Genomic DNA, 23,843 nt, shown 5'->3' with positions numbered 1-23,843 from the left:
CTTTTTGTGCATATGGAACATTTGTGGGATCCATTTCAGCTCATGAAAACACTTGATATGCGTTTATATTCTCATTCAGTTTAAAAAAATAATATGACACTTCATTAATAAATGCACAATGATGATGAAATCTATTGGCGTTTCATTCCTGGAAATGTAAATCAGTTTTCTGATTATTTGCTGATTGACAATAATAACCACACACACACTGGTTCTTGATCTGGCCACTTTAATTAGTACAAAAAGTGAAGGACAGAGTGACCTGGAGTGACCTCCAGACATTTGATCATGCATTTCATGAAGACTTACAGCTGAAATATGATTATTATTTTAATTATCCTTCCCTCAATCATTACAAAAAAATATCCAAGCTTCACCCCAGCCCCCCTTGACCCAAACCCCATTCCCTCCTCCTAGCTTCACCCCAGCCCTCCCTGACCGAAACCCCATTCCCTCCTCCTAGCTTCACCCCAGCCCCTCCCTGACCCAAACCCCATTCCCTCCTCCTAGCTTCACCCCAGCCCAGCCCTCCCTGACCCAAACCCTCCTCCTAGCTTCACCCCAGCCCAGGCCTCCCTGACCCAAACCCTCCTCCTAGCTTCACCCCAGCCCAGCCCTCCCTGACCCAAACCCTCCTCCTAACTTCACCCCAGCCCTCCCTGACCCAAACCCTCCTCCTAGCTTCACCCCAGCCCTCCCAGACCCAAACCCTCCTCCTAGCTTCACCCCAGCCCTCCCAGACCCAAACCCTCCTCCTAGCTTCACCCCAGCCCTCCCAGACCCAAACCCTCCTCTTCTCAGTTGTTAATTTTCTTTCTTTCCTCGTTTACTTGGATCCAGTGGACAGCAGGGCGATGAGGCCAGATGAGGCACTGATGGACAGGATGTAGTTACTGGGGAACAATGGGTTAAGGAAAAAAAAAACATACCTGGGAGGAAATGGCAGGCAACTAGTGCGAGGGAATAACGCTTCAGGTTGAGCTACATACCGTACTTATAGTATATGGGTGAGCAATAAGAATCTCCTACACACACACACACACAGATTTCAGTATCTCCACTCAACCCCACCCACATACTCCTCAGACATTTTTCAGCCAGAGGTAAACAGCAATCCAGACATGTACATAGAATACAGCTGTGGCAACCTGAAGATTCAATACAAAATCTGTACTTGAACCAACTAGTGATTGGCTGTAGTCTGTGGCCTAGCCAATGAATAAGCAAAGAAGTTTCCTCTACGAGTACTACATCACAACAGGACAATGAGAATGCCAGGATGTGAGTCAAGCCTCAATCATTTAGTAAAGGAACATTCATCTATTTTCAGCTTTAGTAAAGCACCCATATTTCCTACTGGAACTTTACCTGTCTAGTTAAATTGATGATGAATGTGCTTAAAATGGGATACACGGTGGGGTTGAAGTTCTTCAGCAGGAAGAAGGAGGCGATGATGACGAGGACCAGGAACAGAGTGTTGTTATAGAAGATAGAGAAGGTGGTGGCCTCATAATCAGCTACCTCGTTCTTTTTCCACAAGATCCTAACATGGGGAGGAGAAGGTTGTATCAAATCAGTCAGTTACCTCCTCCTTACACAGGATCCTAACATGGGGAAGGAAGAGTTCAACCATTTGTGCATGTACTTGAGAACAGGGTTTAAATGGGTAAGCATGCTGTTTGGTAGCCTGGTCCAGATCTGATCTCACTAGCCTGGTCCCAGACCTGTTTGTGCTTTTACCTACTCTGTTCTCAAGTGATTTTACATGTAAAGTCGGTAAGGAGTTGCCAGAAACAGACTGGCCCCCAGGCTATATTACAGAGACCAGAAACAATCCGGGAACCCAGGCTATATTAAAGATACCAGAAACAGGCTGGACTAGACTATATTAAAGAGACCAGAAACAGGCTGGACTAGACTATATTAAAGAGACCAGAAACAGGCTGGACTAGACTATATTAAAGAGACCAGAAACAGGCTGGTACCCAGGCTATATTAAAGAGACCAGAAACAGGCTGGACTAGACTATATTAAAGAGACCAGAAACAGGCTGGACTAGACTATATTAAAGAGACCAGAAACAGGCTGGACTAGACTATATTAAAGAGACCAGAAACAGGCTGGACTAGACTATATTAAAGAGACCAGAAACAGGCTGGACTAGACTATATTAAAGAGACCAGAAACAGGCTGGTACCCAGGCTATATTAAAGAGACCAGAAACAGGCTGGTACCCAGGCTATATTAAAGAGACCAGAAACAGACTGGTACCCAGGCTATATTAAAGAGACCAGAAACAGACTGGTACCCAGGCTATATTAAAGAGACCAGAAACAGGCTGGACTAGACTATATTAAAGAGACCAGAAACAGGCTGGACTAGACTATATTAAAGAGACCAGAAACAGGCTGGACTAGACTATATTAAAGAGACCAGAAACAGACTGGACTAGACTATATTAAAGAGACCAGAAACAGGCTGGACTAGACTATATTAAAGAGACCAGAAACAGGCTGGACTAGACTATATTAAAGAGACCAGAAACAGGCTGGACTAGACTATATTAAAGAGACCAGAAACAGGCTGGTACCCAGACTATATTAAAGAGACCAGAAACAGGCTGGACTAGACTATATTAAAGAGACCAGAAACAGGCTGGACTAGACTATATTAAAGAGACCAGAAACAGGCTGGACTAGACTATATTAAAGAGACCAGAAACAGACTGGCGCCCAGGCTATATTAAAGAGACCAGAAACAGGCTGGAGCCCAGGCTATATTAAAGAGACCAGAAACAGACTGGACTAGACTATATTAAAGAGACCAGAAACAGGCTGGACTAGACTATATTAAAGAGACCAGAAACAGGCTGGACTAGACTATATTAAAGAGACCAGAAACAGGCTGGACTAGACTATATTAAAGAGACCAGAAACAGACTGGACTAGACTATATTAAAGAGACCAGAAACAGGCTGGTACCCAGGCTATATTAAAGAGACCAGAAACAGGCTGGCGCCCAGACTATATTAAAGAGACCAGAAACAGGCTGGACTAGACTATATTAAAGAGACCAGAAACAGGCTGGACTAGACTATATTAAAGAGACCAGAAACAGGCTGGACTAGACTATATTAAAGAGACCAGAAACAGGCTGGACTAGACTATATTTAAAGAGACCAGAAACAGGCTGGACTAGACTATATTAAAGAGACAAGAAACAGACTGGACTAGACTATATTAAAGAGACCAGAAACAGGCTGGACTAGACTATATTAAAGAGACCAGAAACAGACTGGACTAGACTATATTAAAGAGACCAGAAACAGGCTGGACTAGACTATATTAAAGAGACCAGAAACAGGCTGGACTAGACTATATTAAAGAGACCAGAAACAGGCTGGACTAGACTATATTAAAGAGACCAGAAACAGGCTGGACTAGACTATATTAAAGAGACCAGAAACAGGCTGGACTAGACTATATTAAAGAGACCAGAAACAGGCTGGCACCCAGGCTATATTAAAGAGACCAGAAACAGGCTGGACTAGACTATATTAAAGAGACCAGAAACAGGCTGGACTAGACTATATTAAAGAGACCAGAAACAGGCTGGACTAGACTATATTAAAGAGACCAGAAACAGGCTGGTACCCAGGCTATATTAAAGAGACCAGAAACAGGCTGGACTAGACTATATTAAAGAGACCAGAAACAGGCTGGTACCCAGGCTATATTAAAAAGACCAGAAACAGGCTGGACTAGACTATATTAAAGAGACCAGAAACAGGCTGGTACCCAGACTATATTAAAGAGACCAGAAACAGACTGGCGCCCAGACTATATTAAAGAGACCAGAAACAGGCTGGCACCCAGGCTATATTAAAGAGACCAGAAACAGGCTGGACTAGACTATATTAAAGAGACCAGAAACAGGCTGGACTAGACTATATTAAAGAGACCAGAAACAGGCTGGACTAGACTATATTAAAGAGACCAGAAACAGGCTGGTACCCAGGCTATATTAAAGAGACCAGAAACAGGCTGGACTAGACTATATTAAAGAGACCAGAAACAGGCTGGTACCCAGGCTATATTAAAAAGACCAGAAACAGGCTGGACTAGACTATATTAAAGAGACCAGAAACAGGCTGGTACCCAGACTATATTAAAGAGACCAGAAACAGACTGGCGCCCAGACTATATTAAAGAGACCAGAAACAGGCTGGACCAGACTATATTAAAGAGACCAGAAACAGGCTGGACTAGACTATATTAAAGAGACCAGAAACAGGCTGGTACCCAGGCTATATTAAAGAGACCAGAAACAGGCTGGACTAGACTATATTAAAGAGACCAGAAACAGGCTGGACTAGACTATATTAAAGAGACCAGAAACAGGCTGGACTAGACTATATTAAAGAGACCAGAAACAGGCTGGACTAGACTATATTAAAGAGACCAGAAACAGGCTGGACTAGACTATATTAAAGAGACCAGAAACAGGCTGGACTAGACTATATTAAAGAGACCAGAAACAGGCTGGCACCCAGGCTATATTAAAGAGACCAGAAACAGGCTGGCACCCAGGCTATATTAAAGAGACCAGAAACAGGCTGGACTAGACTATATTAAAGAGACCAGAAACAGGCTGGACTAGACTATATTAAAGAGACCAGAAACAGGCTGGACTAGACTATATTAAAGAGACCAGAAACAGGCTGGTACCCAGGCTATATTAAAAAGACCAGAAACAGGCTGGACTAGACTATATTAAAGAGACCAGAAACAGGCTGGTACCCAGACTATATTAAAGAGACCAGAAACAGACTGGCGCCCAGACTATATTAAAGAGACCAGAAACAGGCTGGACCAGACTATATTAAAGAGACCAGAAACAGGCTGGACTAGACTATATTAAAGAGACCAGAAACAGGCTGGTACCCAGGCTATATTAAAGAGACCAGAAACAGGCTGGACTAGACTATATTAAAGAGACCAGAAACAGGCTGGACTAGACTATATTAAAGAGACCAGAAACAGGCTGGACTAGACTATATTAAAGAGACCAGAAACAGGCTGGACCAGACTATATTAAAGAGACCAGAAACAGGCTGGCGCCCAGGCTATATTAAAGAGACCAGAAACAGGCTGGACTAGACTATATTAAAGAGACCAGAAACAGGCTGGACTAGACTATATTAAAGAGACCAGAAACAGGCTGGACTAGACTATATTAAAGAGACCAGAAACAGGCTGGACTAGACTATATTAAAGAGACCAGAAACAGGCTGGACTAGACTATATTAAAGAGACCAGAAACAGGCTGGACTAGACTATATTAAAGAGACCAGAAACAGGCTGGACTAGACTATATTAAAGAGACCAGAAACAGGCTGGACTAGACTATATTAAAGAGACCAGAAACAGGCTGGACTAGACTATATTAAAGAGACCAGAAACAGACTGGACTAGACTATATTAAAGAGACCAGAAACAGGCTGGCACCCAGGCTATATTAAAGAGACCAGAAACAGACTGGTACCCAGGCTATATTAAAGAGACCAGAAACAGGCTGGGCTAGACTATATTAAAGAGACCAGAAACAGGCTGGACTAGACTATATTAAAGAGACCAGAAACAGGCTGGACTAGACTATATTAAAGAGACCAGAAACAGGCTGGACTAGACTATATTAAAGAGACCAGAAACAAGCTGGACTAGACTATATTAAAGAGACCAGAAACAGGCTGGACTAGACTATATTAAAGAGACCAGAAACAGGCTGGCACCCAGGCTATATTAAAGAGACCAGAAACAGACTGGTACCCAGGCTATATTAAAGAGACCAGAAACAGGCTGGACTAAACTATATTAAAGAGACCAGAAACAGGCTGGACTAGACTATATTAAAGAGACCAGAAACAGGCTGGACTAGACTATATTAAAGAGACCAGAAACAGGCTGGACTAGACTATATTAAAGAGACCAGAAACAGGCTGGACTAGACTATATTAAAGAGACCAGAAACAAGCTGGACTAGACTATATTAAAGAGACCAGAAACAGGCTGGACTAGACTATATTAAAGAGACCAGAAACAGGCTGGCACCCAGGCTATATTAAAGAGACCAGAAACAGACTGGTACCCAGGCTATATTAAAGAGACCAGAAACAGGCTGGACTAGACTATATTAAAGAGACCAGAAACAGGCTGGACTAGACTATATTAAAGAGACCAGAAACAGGCTGGTACCCAGACTAAATTAAAGAGACCAGAAACAGGCTGGTACCCAGGCTATATTAAAGAGACCAGAAACAGGCTGGACTAGACTATATTAAAGAGACCAGAAACAGGCTGGACTAGACTATATTAAAGAGACCAGAAACAGGCTGGTACCCAGGCTATATTAAAGAGACCAGAAACAGGCTGGACTAGACTATATTAAAGAGACCAGAAACAGGCTGGTACCCAGACTATATTAAAGAGACCAGAAACAGGCTGGCACCCAGGCTATATTAAAGAGACCAGAAACAGGCTGGTACCCAGGCTATATTAAAGAGACCAGAAACAGGCTGGACTAGACTATATTAAAGAGACCAGAAACAGGCTGGACTAGACTATATTAAAGAGACCAGAAACAGGCTGGACTAGACTATATTAAAGAGACCAGAAACAGGCTGGACTAGACTATATTAAAGAGACCAGAAACAGGCTGGACTAGACTATATTAAAGAGACCAGAAACAGGCTGGCACCCAGGCTATATTAAAGAGACCAGAAACAGGCTGGTACCCAGGCTATATTAAAGAGACCAGAAACAGGCTGGACTAGACTATATTAAAGAGACCAGAAACAGGCTGGACTAGACTATATTAAAGAGACCAGAAACAGGCTGGACTAGACTATATTAAAGAGACCAGAAACAGGCTGGTACCCAGGCTATATTAAAGAGACCAGAAACAGGCTGGTACCCAGGCTATATTAAAGAGACCAGAAACAGGCTGGTACCCAGGCTATATTAAAGAGACCAGAAACAGGCTGGTACCCAGGCTATATTAAAGAGACCAGAAACAGGCTGGTACCCAGGATAGCTGTTAGACCACTACAGCTTCAACAACATGAAATTGAGAGGGGAAAGAAATGTCTTCTAGAGTACTCGGTAACCCACTCAGGAGTGATTGACATGTTATCTGTCCAATCACAGACTGGCTGGCAGACTGACCTCTCATCCTTCTCCTTGCGTGACATCTTGCGATTGTCAGCCTCAGAGAGTTTCCTTGTCACCTCCTTGGAGACAGCATCCTCTCGCTTCTGGGCAACTCTGTGGTCAAGAGATAAGGCACATTTAGAAGTTAGGTACCGACCTACTACAGATCGATGACAAACTCACCGTACTGCCAAGCATTGTAGAACACGGAGGCCATAGTTTTAAGTGAGTGTTCATGTTTGTATGATAAACTCACTTGTGTTTGAGGACGAACTTGACGTTTTTGTAGGCGAAGGCCACCAGGTAGGTGCTGACCAGTGTCATGACACCATACAGGACCGCTGACTGGACCAGGTCCATGTGCCAGATCCTCCAGAACAGCCCTGAACCACAACAAGGAAAGAAAACAAAACAGGGAGGGTCACAACAGTTCACATTCTATGATACTTAGTATTACATAGTAGCGCCACAGTGAACAGAATAGCTAACGTTAGTGACCCACAATGACGTGCCTGTTAGCTAATCAAGTCTAGGATAACGTAGCTAATAACCAACACAACCACAATATCAGCGAGTAACTTTAACTAGCTAACTAGACAACTTCACCTGGCATATACTAACTAGGTAACAAACGTTACATCGTTATGCCACGTAAGTTAGTTATGTTAGGTAAAAAGATGTCTTGCTACCGGTAGTCGAATATCCATCCAATGCAATGCATCTATGATACAATTCGCAGTCCGGCCTTGCTACTTACAAATGGGAATTGCGGACACAATTAGTGCATTTCCGTAGAAAAGCGCGGAGGACTTCGCAGACAGGTTTCGGCTGAAGTCCTGGAGGAGTAGGTCTTCCTCGGATTGCTGTTTGCTGCTACCTTTAGGTGCCATTGTTCCGAAGTGACCGGTCCGTCTCTTGCTCTACGGTGAAGAAAAAAAAGACTGACACGTAAGAACAGAACTGGTTTGAAAAAACGCTAACGACGCGTCAGCTCAAACACGGAAATAGCTGTCTTTAGAACGGAAGTTGTCGCTGTAGTTTTCTTCAGGGAGGATCTCCTTGGCTATCGTACATGGAAAGGATGAACATTGCCACCTACTGTTCTGGTTGTTGAAAAGAAAAGAAAGATGACGAAAACAAATTGATAAAACATACCACCAGAGGACACTTCATCTATGGTCAAATAGTGTAATAAAAACCCGATCGACACAGTGTACACAACATTAAGAACACATTCCTACTGTTGTGTTGCACCCCACCTTTTGCCCTCAGAGAGATTGACTTCATCACTACTTGTTTTTTGTAAGAAGTGTTGACAAGCTGGATATACCGAGCTGTGTGTTTAAACTACTAGCACACAGCTCAGACATCCATTTATACCCCACATGACATGTCACCAGAGGTCTCTTCACAGTCCCCAAGTCCAGAACAGACTATGGGAGGCACACAGTACTACATAGAGCCATGACTACATGGAACTCTATTCCACAGTACTACATAGAGCCATGACTACATGGAACTCTATTCCACAGTACTACATAGAGCCATGACTACATGGAACTCTATTCCACAGTACTACATAGAGCCATGACTACATGGAACTCTATTCCACAGTACTACATAGAGCCATGACTACATGGAACTCTATTCCACAGTACTACATAGAGCCATGACTACATGGAACTCTATTCCACAGTACTACATAGAGCCATGACTACATGGAACTCTATTCCACAGTACTACATAGAGCCATGACCACATGGAACTCTATTCCACAGTACTACATAGAGCCATGACTACATGGAACTCTATTCCACAGTACTACATAGAGCCATGACTACATGGAAATACACATTTTTGAGCAACGGGGACTGTGAAGACACACACATAGGTACAGACACACACACACACACACACGCGTACAGACACACACACACACACACACACATGCACACGCACTCTACACACACACACATTGTAATATTGTTGTATGGTGGTATTATACATGTTGTATGGTGGTGTTATACATGTTGTATGGTGGTATTATACATGTTGTATGGTGGTATTATACATGTTGTATTGTAGTGGTGGTATTATACATGTTGTATGGTGGTATTATACATGTTGTATTGTAGTGGTGGTATTATACATGTTGTATTGTAGTGGTGGTATTATACATGTTGTATGGTGGTATTATACATGTTGTATGGTGGTATTATACATGTTGTATGGTGGTATTATACATGTTGTATGGTGGTATTATACATGTTGTATGGTGGTATTATACATGTTGTATGGTGGTATTATACATGTTGTATGGTGGTATTATACATGTTGTATGGTGGTATTATACATGTTGTATTGTAGTGGTGGTATTATACATGTTGTATGGTGGTATTATACATGTTGTATGGTGGTATTATACATGTTGTATTGTAGTGGTGGTATTATACATGTTGTATGGTGGTATTATACATGTTGTATTGTAGTGGTGGTATTATACATGTTGTATGGTGGTATTATACATGTTGTATGGTGGTATTATACATGTTGTATGGTGGTATTATACATGTTGTATTGTAGTGGTGGTATTATACATGTTGTATGGTGGTATTATACATGTTGTATTGTAGTGGTGTTATTATACATGTTGTATGGTGGTGTTATACATGTTGTATGGTGGTATTATACATGTTGTATGGTGGTATTATACATGTTGTATGGTGGTATTATACATGTTGTATGGTGGTATTATACATGTTGTATTGTAGTGGTGGTATTATACATGTTGTATGGTGGTATTATACATGTTGTATGGTGGTATTATACATGTTGTATGGTGGTATTATACATGTTGTATGGTGGTATTATACATGTTGTATGGTGGTATTATACATGTTGTATGGTGGTATTATACATGTTGTATTGTAGTGGTGGTATTATACATGTTGTATGGTGGTATTATACATGTTGTATGGTGGTATTATACATGTTGTATGGTGGTATTATACATGTTGTATTGTAGTGGTGGTATTATACATGTTGTATGGTGGTATTATACATGTTGTATTGTAGTGGTGGTATTATACATGTTGTATGGTGGTATTATACATGTTGTATGGTGGTATTATACATGTTGTATTGTAGTGGTGGTATTATACATGTTGTATGGTGGTATTATACATGTTGTATGGTGGTATTATACATGTTGTATGGTGGTATTATACATGTTGTATTGTAGTGGTGGTATTATACATGTTGTATTGTAGTGGTGGTATTATACATGTTGTATTGTAGTGGTGGTATTATACATGTTGTATTGTAGTGGTGGTATTATACATGTTGTATTGTAGTGGTGGTATTATACATGTTGTATGGTGGTATTATACATGTTGTATTGTAGTGGTGGTATTATACATGTTGTATTGTAGTGGTGGTATTATACATGTTGTATTGTAGTGGTGGTATTATACATGTTGTATGGTGGTATTATACATGTTGTATGGTGGTATTATACATGTTGTATGGTGGTATTATACATGTTGTATTGTAGTGGTGGTATTATACATGTTGTATGGTGGTATTATACATGTTGTATTGTAGTGGTGGTATTATACATGTTGTATGGTGGTATTATACATGTTGTATTGTAGTGGTGGTATTATACATGTTGTATGGTGGTATTATACATGTTGTATGGTGGTATTATACATGTTGTATGGTGGTATTATACATGTTGTATGGTGGTATTATACATGTTGTATGGTGGTATTATACATGTTGTATTGTAGTGGTGGTATTATACATTTTGTATGGTGGTATTATACATGTTGTATGGTGGTATTATACATGTTGTATGGTGGTATTATACATGTTGTATGGTGGTGTTATACATGTTGTATGGTGGTGTTATACATGTTGTATGGTGGTATTATACATGTTGTATTGTAGTGGTGGTATTATACATGTTGTATGGTGGTATTATACATGTTGTATGGTGGTGTTATACATGTTGTATGGTGGTATTATACATGTTGTAGTGGTGGTATTATACATGTTGTATGGTGGTATTATACATGTTGTATGGTGGTATTATACATGTTGTATGGTGGTATTATACATGTTGTATTGTAGTGGTGGTATTATACATGTTGTATTGTAGTGGTGGTATTATACATGTTGTATGGTGGTATTATACATGTTGTATGGTGGTATTATACATGTTGTATGGTGGTATTATACATGTTGTATTGTAGTGGTGGTATTATACATGTTGTATGGTGGTATTATACATGTTGTATTGTAGTGGTGGTATTATACATGTTGTATGGTGGTATTATACATGTTGTATTGTAGTGGTGGTATTATACATGTTGTATTGTAGTGGTGGTGGTATTATACATGTTGTATGGTGGTATTATACATGTTGTATTGTAGTGGTGGTATTATACATGTTGTATGGTGGTATTATACATGTTGTATTGTAGTGGTGGTATTATACATGTTGTATGGTGGTATTATACATGTTGTAGTGGTGGTATTATACATGTTGTATTGTAGTGGTGGTATTATACATGTTGTAGTGGTGGTATTATACATGTTGTATGGTGGTATTATACATGTTGTATGGTGGTATTATACATGTTGTATGGTGGTATTATACATGTTGTATTGTAGTGGTGGTATTATACATGTTGTATGGTGGTATTATACATGTTGTATTGTAGTGGTGGTATTATACATGTTGTATTGTAGTGGTGGTATTATACATGTTGTATGGTGGTATTATACATGTTGTATGGTGGTATTATACATGTTGTATTGTAGTGGTGGTATTATACATGTTGTATTGTAGTGGTGGTATTATACATGTTGTATGGTGGTATTATACATGTTGTATGGTGGTATTATACATGTTGTATTGTAGTGGTGGTATTATACATGTTGTATTGTAGTGGTGGTGTTATACATGTTGTATTGTAGTGGTGGTATTATACATGTTGTATGGTGGTATTATACATGTTGTATGGTGGTATTATACATGTTGTATTGTAGTGGTGGTATTATACATGTTGTATGGTGGTATTATACATGTTGTATGGTGGTATTATACATGTTGTATGGTGGTATTATACATGTTGTATGGTGGTATTATACATGTTGTATGGTGGTATTATACATGTTGTATGGTGGTATTATACATGTTGTATTGTAGTGGTGGTATTATACATGTTGTATGGTGGTATTATACATGTTGTATTGTAGTGGTGGTATTATACATGTTGTATGGTGGTATTATACATGTTGTATGGTGGTATTATACATGTTGTATTGTAGTGGTGGTATTATACATGTTGTATGGTGGTGTTATACATGTTGTATGGTGGTATTATACATGTTGTATTGTAGTGGTGGTATTATACATGTTGTATGGTGGTATTATACATGTTGTATGGTGGTGTTATACATGTTGTATGGTGGTATTATACATGTTGTATTGTAGTGGTGTTATTATACATGTTGTATGGTGGTATTATACATGTTGTATGGTGGTATTATACATGTTGTATGGTGGTATTATACATGTTGTATGGTGGTATTATACATGTTGTATGGTGGTATTATACATGTTGTATGGTGGTATTATACATGTTGTATGGTGGTATTATACATGTTGTATTGTAGTGGTGGTATTATACATGTTGTATGGTGGTATTATACATGTTGTATTGTAGTGGTGGTATTATACATGTTGTATGGTGGTATTATACATGTTGTATGGTGGTATTATACATGTTGTATGGTGGTATTATACATGTTGTATTGTAGTGGTGGTATTATACATGTTGTATGGTGGTATTATACATGTTGTATTGTAGTGGTGGTATTATACATGTTGTATGGTGGTATTATACATGTTGTATGGTGGTATTATACATGTTGTATTGTAGTGGTGGTATTATACATGTTGTATGGTGGTATTATACATGTTGTATGGTGGTATTATACATGTTGTATGGTGGTATTATACATGTTGTATTGTAGTGGTGGTATTATACATGTTGTATTGTAGTGGTGGTATTATACATGTTGTATTGTAGTGGTGGTATTATACATGTTGTATGGTGGTATTATACATGTTGTATGGTGGTATTATACATGTTGTATGGTGGTATTATACATGTTGTATGGTGGTATTATACATGTTGTATGGTGGTATTATACATGTTGTATGGTGGTATTATACATGTTGTATGGTGGTATTATACATGTTGTATGGTGGTATTATACATGTTGTATTATAGTGGTGGTATTATACATGTTGTATTGTAGTGGTGGTATTATACATGTTGTATGGTGGTATTATACATGTTGTATGGTGGTATTATACATGTTGTATTGTAGTGGTGGTATTATACATGTTGTATTGTAGTGGTGGTATTATACATGTTGTATTGTAGTGGTGGTATTATACATGTTGTATTGTAGTGGTGGTATTATACATGTTGTATGGTGGTATTATACATGTTGTATTGTAGTGGTGGTATTATACATGTTGTATGGTGGTATTATACATGTTGTATGGTGGTATTATACATGTTGTATTGTAGTGGTGGTATTATACATGTTGTATGGTGGTATTATACATGTTGTATTGTAGTGGTGGTATTATACATGTTGTATGGTGGTATTATACATGTTGTATGGTGGTATTATACATGTTGTATTGTAGTGGTGGTATTATACATGTTGTATGGTGGTATTATACATGTTGTATGGTGGTATTATACATGTTGTATTGTAGTGGTGGTATTATACATGTTGTATGGTGGTATTATACATGTTGTATGGTGGTATTATACATGTTGTATGGTGGTATTATACATGTTGTATTGTAGTGGTGGTATTATACATGTTGTATGGTGGTATTATACATGTTGTATTGTAGTGGTGGTATTATACATGTTGTATGGTGGTATTATACATGTTGTATGGTGGTATTATACATGTTGTATGGTGGTATTATACATGTTGTATGGTGGTATTATACATGTTGTATTGTAGTGGTGGTATTATACATGTTGTATGGTGGTATTATACATGTTGTATTGTAGTGGTGGTATTATACATGTTGTATTGTAGTGGTGGTATTATACATGTTGTATGGTGGTATTATACATGTTGTATGGTGGTATTATACATGTTGTATGGTGGTATTATACATGTTGTATTGTAGTGGTGGTATTATACATGTTGTATTGTAGTGGTGGTATTATACATGTTGTATTGTAGTGGTGGTATTATACATGTTGTATTGTAGTGGTGGTATTATACATGTTGTATTGTAGTGGTGGTATTATACATGTTGTATTGTAGTGGTGGTATTATACATGTTGTATGGTGGTATTATACATGTTGTATGGTGGTATTATACATGTTGTATTGTAGTGGTGGTATTATACATGTTGTATGGTGGTATTATACATGTTGTATTGTAGTGGTGGTATTATACATGTTGTATTGTAGTGGTGGTATTATACATGTTGTATTGTAGTGGTGGTATTATACATGTTGTATTGTAGTGGTGGTATTATACATGTTGTATTGTAGTGGTGGTATTATACATGTTGTATGGTGGTATTATACATGTTGTATTGTAGTGGTGGTATTATACATGTTGTATGGTGGTATTATACATGTTGTATTGTAGTGGTGGTATTATACATGTTGTATGGTGGTATTATACATGTTGTATGGTGGTATTATACATGTTGTATGGTGGTATTATACATGTTGTATGGTGGTATTATACATGTTGTATTGTAGTGGTGGTATTATACATGTTGTATGGTGGTATTATACATGTTGTATTGTAGTGGTGGTATTATACATGTTGTATGGTGGTATTATACATGTTGTATGGTGGTATTATACATGTTGTATTGTAGTGGTGGTATTATACATGTTGTATGGTGGTATTATACATGTTGTATTGTAGTGGTGGTATTATACATGTTGTATTGTAGTGGTGGTGGTATTATACATGTTGTATGGTGGTATTATACATGTTGTATTGTAGTGGTGGTATTATACATGTTGTATGGTGGTATTATACATGTTGTATTGTAGTGGTGGTATTATACATGTTGTATGGTGGTATTATACATGTTGTAGTGGTGGTATTATACATGTTGTATTGTAGTGGTGGTATTATACATGTTGTATTGGTGGTATTATACATGTTGTATGGTGGTATTATACATGTTGTATGGTGGTATTATACATGTTGTATGGTGGTATTATACATGTTGTATTGTAGTGGTGGTATTATACATGTTGTATGGTGGTATTATACATGTTGTATTGTAGTGGTGGTATTATACATGTTGTATTGTAGTGGTGGTATTATACATGTTGTATGGTGGTATTATACATGTTGTATGGTGGTATTATACATGTTGTATTGTAGTGGTGGTATTATACATGTTGTATTGTAGTGGTGGTATTATACATGTTGTATGGTGGTATTATACATGTTGTATGGTGGTATTATACATGTTGTATTGTAGTGGTGGTATTATACATGTTGTATTGTAGTGGTGGTGTTATACATGTTGTATTGTAGTGGTGGTATTATACATGTTGTATGGTGGTATTATACATGTTGTATGGTGGTATTATACATGTTGTATTGTAGTGGTGGTATTATACATGTTGTATGGTGGTATTATACATGTTGTATGGTGGTATTATACATGTTGTATGGTGGTATTATACATGTTGTATGGTGGTATTATACATGTTGTATGGTGGTATTATACATGTTGTATGGTGGTATTATACATGTTGTATGGTGGTATTATACATGTTGTATTGTAGTGGTGGTATTATACATGTTGTATGGTGGTATTATACATGTTGTATTGTAGTGGTGGTATTATACATGTTGTATGGTGGTATTATACATGTTGTATGGTGGTATTATACATGTTGTATTGTAGTGGTGGTATTATACATGTTGTATGGTGGTATTATACATGTTGTATGGTGGTATTATACATGTTGTATGGTGGTATTATACATGTTGTATGGTGGTATTATACATGTTGTATGGTGGTATTATACATGTTGTATGGTGGTATTATACATGTTGTATTGTAGTGGTGGTATTATACATGTTGTATGGTGGTATTATACATGTTGTATTGTAGTGGTGGTATTATACATGTTGTATGGTGGTATTATACATGTTGTATGGTGGTATTATACATGTTGTATGGTGGTGTTATACATGTTGTATGGTGGTATTATACATGTTGTATTGTAGTGGTGGTATTATACATGTTGTATGGTGGTGTTATACATGTTGTATGGTGGTGTTATACATGTTGTATGGTGGTATTATACATGTTGTATTGTAGTGGTGGTATTATACATGTTGTATGGTGGTATTATACATGTTGTATGGTGGTATTATACATGTTGTATGGTGGTATTATACATGTTGTATGGTGGTATTATACATGTTGTATGGTGGTATTATACATGTTGTATTGTAGTGGTGGTATTATACATGTTGTATGGTGGTATTATACATGTTGTATTGTAGTGGTGGTATTATACATGTTGTATGGTGGTATTATACATGTTGTATGGTGGTATTATACATGTTGTATTTTAGTGGTGGTATTATACATGTTGTATGGTGGTATTATACATGTTGTATGGTGGTATTATACATGTTGTATGGTGGTATTATACATGTTGTATGGTGGTATTATACATGTTGTATTGTAGTGGTGGTATTATACATGTTGTATTGTAGTGGTGGTATTATACATGTTGTATTGTAGTGGTGGTATTATACATGTTGTATGGTGGTATTATACATGTTGTATGGTGGTATTATACATGTTGTATGGTGGTATTATACATGTTGTATGGTGGTATTATACATGTTGTATGGTGGTATTATACATGTTGTATGGTGGTATTATACATGTTGTATGGTGGTATTATACATGTTGTATTATAGTGGTGGTATTATACATGTTGTATGGTGGTATTATACATGTTGTATTGTAGTGGTGGTATTATACATGTTGTATTGTAGTGGTGGTATTATACATGTTGTATTGTAGTGGTGGTATTATACATGTTGTATTGTAGTGGTGGTATTATACATGTTGTATGGTGGTATTATACATGTTGTATGGTGGTATTATACATGTTGTATGGTGGTATTATACATGTTGTATTGTAGTGGTGGTATTATACATGTTGTATGGTGGTATTATACATGTTGTATTGTAGTGGTGGTATTATACATGTTGTATGGTGGTATTATACATGTTGTATTGTAGTGGTGGTATTATACATGTTGTATGGTGGTATTATACATGTTGTATGGTGGTATTATACATGTTGTATTGTAGTGGTGGTATTATACATGTTGTATGGTGGTATTATACATGTTGTATTGTAGTGGTGGTATTATACATGTTGTATGGTGGTATTATACATGTTGTATTGTAGTGGTGGTATTATACATGTTGTATTGTAGTGGTGGTATTATACATGTTGTATGGTGGTATTATACATGTTGTATGGTGGTATTATACATGTTGTATGGTGGTATTATACATGTTGTATTGTAGTGGTGGTATTATACATGTTGTATTGTAGTGGTGGTATTATACATGTTGTATTGTAGTGGTGGTATTATACATGTTGTATTGTAGTGGTGGTATTATACATGTTGTATTGTAGTGGTGGTATTATACATGTTGTATTGTAGTGGTGGTATTATACATGTTGTATGGTGGTATTATACATGTTGTATGGTGGTATTATACATGTTGTATTGTAGTGGTGGTATTATACATGTTGTATGGTGGTATTATACATGTTGTATGGTGGTATTATACATGCTGTATTGTAGTGGTGGTATTATACATGTTGTATTGTAGTGGTGGTATTATACATGTTGTATTGTAGTGGTGGTATTATACATGTTGTATTGTAGTGGTGGTATTATACATGTTGTATTGTAGTGGTGGTATTATACATGTTGTATGGTGGCATTATACATGTTGTATTGTAGTGGTGGTATTATACATGTTGTATGGTGGTATTATACATGTTGTATGGTGGTATTATACATGTTGTATGGTGGTATTATACATGTTGTATGGTGGTATTATACATGTTGTATTGTAGTGGTGGTATTATACATGTTGTATGGTGGTATTATACATGTTGTATTGTAGTGGTGGTATTATACATGTTGTATGGTGGTATTATACATGTTGTATGGTGGTATTATACATGTTGTATTGTAGTGGTGGTATTATACATGTTGTATGGTGGTATTATACATGTTGTATGGTGGTATTATACATGTTGTATTGTAGTGGTGGTATTATACATGTTGTATGGTGGTATTATACATGTTGTATGGTGGTATTATACATGTTGTATGGTGGTATTATACATGTTGTATTGTAGTGGTGGTATTATACATGTTGTATGGTGGTATTATACATGTTGTATGGTGGTATTATACATGTTGTATGGTGGTATTATACATGTTGTATTGTAGTGGTGGTATTATACATGTTGTATGGTGGTATTATACATGTTGTATTGTAGTGGTGGTATTATACATGTTGTATGGTGGTATTATACATGTTGTATGGTGGTATTATACATGTTGTATTGTAGTGGTGGTATTATACATGTTGTATGGTGGTATTATACATGTTGTATTGTAGTGGTGGTATTATACATGTTGTATTGTAGTGGTGGTATTATACATGTTGTATGGTGGTATTATACATGTTGTATGGTGGTATTATACATGTTGTATGGTGGTATTATACATGTTGTATGGTGGTATTATACATGTTGTATGGTGGTATTATACATGTTGTATGGTGGTATTATACATGTTGTATTGTAGTGGTGGTATTATACATGTTGTATGGTGGTATTATACATGTTGTATGGTGGTATTATACATGTTGTATTGTAGTGGTGGTATTATACATGTTGTATTGTAGTGGTGGTATTATACATGTTGTATGGTGGTATTATACATGTTGTATGGTGGTGTTATACATGTTGTATGGTGGTATTATACATGTTGTATGGTGGTATTATACATGTTGTATGGTGGTATTATACATGTTGTATGGTGGTATTATACATGTTGTATGGTAGATATGTAGTGGTGTAATAATGTTATATGATGTACTGTTTTATCTTTTGTTTTATTAAAAATCCGACAATGTGATTTTCTGGATTTTTTTTCTAATTTTGTCTGTCATAGTTGAAGTGTACCAATGATGAAAATTACAGGCCTCTCTCATCTTTTTAAGTGGGAGAACTTGCACAATTGGTGACTGACTAAATACTTTTTTTGCCCCACTGTATATACAGTATGTATGTATGTATGTATGTATGTATGTATGCATGTATATATTTTATTTTACTGCTATAGGTATATAATTACAGTTTGGATAACCTTATTTACTATTATGTATAGATTTTTACCTAACATTTTTTCAATCTTTATGCGATGCGCAATACCAGAAGAACAATTATTATTGATTTACCACAGTGAACTATTCTAATGTTTGTTTATTTCCTTCATCCAGTCACAGTCACTAAACATGTCACGGCCATTGTATGTCTGCCTCAGTGCTACATTAGAGGCAAAGAAGAGAGAGAGGACCTGAAGCCGCGAGCATGGTGCCCCCCGCCAAGCGGCTGCGTGTGTGTGTCTCTGTGTGTGTTTGTCAGTTCTGTAGTAGATGTGAGAATGCGACACAGACAGGCAGGCTTGCGTGATGCTAGCTTCTAACGATGAGAGCTTAGGGATTAAACATGCACTTCAGGGGTGTCGGGAGAGAGAGAGAGAGAGAGAGAGAGAGAGAGAGAGAGAGAGAGAGAGTGAGAGAGAGAGAGAGACAGAGAGAGACAGAGTGCGAGAGAGAGAGAGAGAGAGAGAGAGAGAGAGAGAGAGAGAGAGAGAGACAGACACACAGACACACAGACAGACAGACAGACAGACAGATAGACAGACAGACAGATAGACAGAGAGAGCCAGGCAGACAGACAGATCGAGAGAGAGAGAGAATAAAAGTGATGCCATGATGCCAAAAGGCGTGCCAAGACAATGCAAGGTTACGTGCTGTTGTTTCTCTCTCTCTCTTTCTCTCTCTCAGTTCATCACTCAGAACTTGACTACAGGGTAGAAGCATACACATGTAACGGATGTGAAACGGCTAGCTAGTTAGCGGTGGTGCGCGCTAAATAGCGTTTCAATCGGTGACCTCACTTGCTCTGAGACCTTGAAGTAGTAGTTCCCCTTGCACTGCAAGGGCCGCGGCTTTTGTGGAGCGATGGGTAACGATGCTTCGTGGGTGACTGTTGTTGATGTGTGCAGAGGGTGGTTCGCGCCCGGGTATGGGCGAGGGGACGGTCTAAAATTATACTGTTACACACACACCACGGAAACAGAAAGGAAACACAAAACTCTGGGATGGCACACCCACACGTACACACAAACACACCATAGTCCTGCAGGCCATCGTTTCTGGATGTCTGGTGTGTTTGAGACCCCTGATCTAAACCCGAGGACCCTGTAAAGCAGATCACCTATCATAATGACAACTTGTCAACATCTCTGGCTCCCCCTACAGCTGAGCTTTGGCTCTTTGTATCTGCGTGCCTGCTCTGTCTGCCTGTCTGTCTGCCTGTGTGTGTGTGTGAGCCAGATACAGACACTGAGTGGATTGTCCCCTAGGGCCCCATGTAGCAGAAACCTACTACCACCTGTAGCAGAAACCTACTACCACCTGTAGCAGAAACCTGTTACCTCCTGTAGCAGAAACCTGTTACCTCCTGTAGCAGAAACCTACTACCCCCTGTAGCAGAAACCTGTTACCTCCTGTAGCAGAAACCTACTACCCCCTGTAGCAGAAACCTACTACCACCTGTAGCAGAAACCTACTACCACCTGTAGCAGAAACCTGTTACCTCCTGTAGCAGAAACCTACTACCACCTGTAGCAGAAACCTACTACCCCCTGTAGCAGAAACCTGTTACCTCCTGTAGCAGAAACCTGTTACCTCCTGTAGCAGAAACCTACTACCCCCTGTAGCAGAAACCTGTTACCTCCTGTAGCAGAAACCTACTACCACCTGTAGCAGAAACCTACTACCTCCTGTAGCAGAAACCTACTACCACCTGTAGCAGAAACCTGGAGTGTTATACCGCATTAAAGAGGTGCACCACAGACAGACAGACAGACAGACAGACAGACAGACACACAGCCACACAGCCACACAGACACACAGACACACAGACACAACACGCACGCGCACACACAGACACACAGACACACAGACACACAGACACACAAACACACAGACAACTAAACTAGCTCAAAAAGTCTCACTGTTTAGACCATCATCCATGTTTCTCAAAGTTATTGCAAACGTGCAAACATTTACTCTGAATGGTTAAGGTCAGGCATTAACTCTGAATGGTTAAGGTCAGGCATTAACTCTGAATGGTTAAGGTCAGGCATTAACTCTGAATGGTTAAGGTCAGGCATTAACTCTGAATGGTTAAGGTCAGGCATTAACTCTGAATGGTTAAGGTCAGGCATTAACTCTGAATGGTTAACTTCTTCGGGATAGGGGGCAGTATTTGGAAGTTTGGATGAATGAGGACTGTTACTCAGGCCCAAAAAGCTAGGATATGCATATAATTGGTAGTATTGGATAGAAAACACTCTACAGTTTCCAAAACTGTTAAAATAATGTAGAATTTATCGTTTTTGTAAGTCTCTCCCATTTTGGCTGTAGTGTTTGTCTTGTAGCGCATTCTGGCCGCGCACTTACTTATTTATCTCAGGTAACAACAATACTATTCTCCATCTTAAATTGTATCATTTATTTACATATTAGGGTACCTGAGGATTGATTAGGAATGCTGCTTGACTTGTTTGGAAGAATTTTATTGGTAACTTACGGGATTCATTTTGTATGCATTTTGAACGAGGGAAACCGTTGGATTACTGAGTCAAGCGCACCAACAAAACTGACTTTTTGGGGATATAAAGAAGGACTTTATCGAACAAAGCGACCATTTGTGATGTAGCTGGCACCCTTTGGATTGCAAACAGAGGATGATCTTCAAAGGTAAGTGATTTATTTTTGCGCTATTTCTGACTTTCGTGATGCATCTGCTTGGTTGGAAAATGTTTTTAATGCTTTTGAACGTGGGGTGCTGTCCTCAGATAATCGCATGTTATGCTTTTGCCATAAAGCCTTTTTGAAATCTGACAAAGCGGCTGGATTAACAAGAAGTTAAGCTTTTAACCGATGTATAACACTTGTATTTTCATTAATGTTTAATATTACGAATTCTGTATTTTTGAATTTTGCGCTCTGCAAGTTCACCGGATGTTGGCTAGGCCGGGCGCTAGCAGTACGCCTTTCCCAAATTAAGGTTAGGCATTAAATCTGAATGGTTAAGGTTAGGCATTAAATCTGAATGGTTAAGGCAAGGGTTAAGGTTCGGGATAGGCTTAAAAACAAAAATATCAAAAACAACTTTTTATCGCTGGATTCAAACTCGCAACTTGTGGTTTCAGAGTCACATGGTTTATGCCAGGTCACTTGTGATACAAGTCAGTATCCGAGGACGACAGGCGATGACTTGTAAACCGACCACTAGGGGCAACAGTGAGCTCTGTTACCTTCAAGTAGGTTTTGTTTTTGCTAGGGTGTGGGAATGGTGGATGGCTGTAAGAGTCTCTGGATAGAAAGGTTGCATGTGTGTGTGTGTGGTGTGTGTGTGTGTGTGTGTGTGTGTGTGTGTGTGTGTGTGTGTGTGTGTGTGTGTGTGTGTGTGTGAGAGAGAGAGAGAGAGAGAGCTCATTCAGTCAAAGCCGTTTCAGAACAGCAGGGAAGATGGATAAACAAATGTGGTGTGACCACTGTGCAGAGAACAAACAGCACAGCAGGAAACCCTAAAAACAACTACATGTCTGGACCACAGAGAAACACAGAACAAGTGACATCAGGGAAGGCCTGCATTTGTGTAAATACTTGGCCAATGAACAGAGACATGTATTCAACCTGGTCTGTTAACTCAACCTCTTACATAACATCACAGCACAATTAAAACATATATGGCACATGGAATCCAATCAAGTGTGGTCTATGGTGATAGATGGGATGGGCTGAGAGGCTGATGGGTGGTCTATGGTGATAGATGGGATGGGCTGAAAGGCTGAGGGGTGGTCTATGGTGATAGGTGGGATGGGCTGAGTGTTGGTCTATGGTGATAGATGGGATGGGCTGAGATGCTGAGGGGTGGTCTATGGTGATAGGTGGGATGGGCTGAGAGGCTGAGGAGTGGTCTATGGTGATAGGTGGGATGGGCTGAGTGTTGGTCTATGGTGATAGATGGGATGGGCTGAGAGGCTGAGGGGTGGTCTATGGTGATAGGTGGGATGGGCTGAGAGGCTGAGGGGTGGTCTATGGTGATAGGTGGGATGGGCTGAGAGGCTGAGGGGTGGTCTATGGTGATAGGTGGGATGGGCTGAGAGTGGCTGAG

General features: G+C 38.7%; 1 protein-coding gene across 1 annotated transcript; it reads right to left on the bottom strand.

Annotated features, from left to right (window-relative positions):
• Nucleotides 1-817: 817 nt before the first annotated feature.
• On the bottom strand, nucleotides 818-8,294 carry LOC110503215 (translocon-associated protein subunit gamma). Its single transcript, XM_036961942.1, has 5 exons — nucleotides 7,966-8,294; nucleotides 7,465-7,591; nucleotides 7,224-7,322; nucleotides 1,412-1,543; nucleotides 818-893 (listed from the first exon to the last, which is right to left on the bottom strand). The coding sequence occupies exons 1-5, from the start codon at nucleotides 8,096-8,098 to the stop codon at nucleotides 827-829; spliced, it is 558 nt and encodes a 185-aa protein (XP_036817837.1). The 5' UTR covers nucleotides 8,099-8,294; the 3' UTR covers nucleotides 818-826.
• Between the last annotated feature and the right edge of the window lie 15,549 nt (nucleotides 8,295-23,843).

The sequence above is a fragment of the Oncorhynchus mykiss genome, chromosome 24 (assembly GCF_013265735.2).
Source record: "Oncorhynchus mykiss isolate Arlee chromosome 24, USDA_OmykA_1.1, whole genome shotgun sequence".
In the NCBI taxonomy this organism is placed as follows: domain Eukaryota; kingdom Metazoa; phylum Chordata; class Actinopteri; order Salmoniformes; family Salmonidae; genus Oncorhynchus; species Oncorhynchus mykiss.
The sequence above is the reverse complement of the archived record's forward strand: the minus strand, read 5'-3'. Positions and strand labels throughout refer to the sequence as shown.

Coding starts and splice junctions, on each gene's coding strand:
- LOC110503215 (XM_036961942.1), bottom strand. CDS start 8,098: ATGGCACCTAAAGGTAGCAGCAAACAGCAATCCGAGGAAGACCTACTC. Junction 7,592..7,965: donor TGTGTCCGCAATTCCCATTT/GTAAGTAGCAAG, acceptor GTTGTGGTTCAG/GGCTGTTCTGGAGGATCTGG. Junction 894..1,411: donor AAGAACTTCAACCCCACCGT/GTATCCCATTTT, acceptor ATTGTTCCCCAG/TAACTACATCCTGTCCATCA.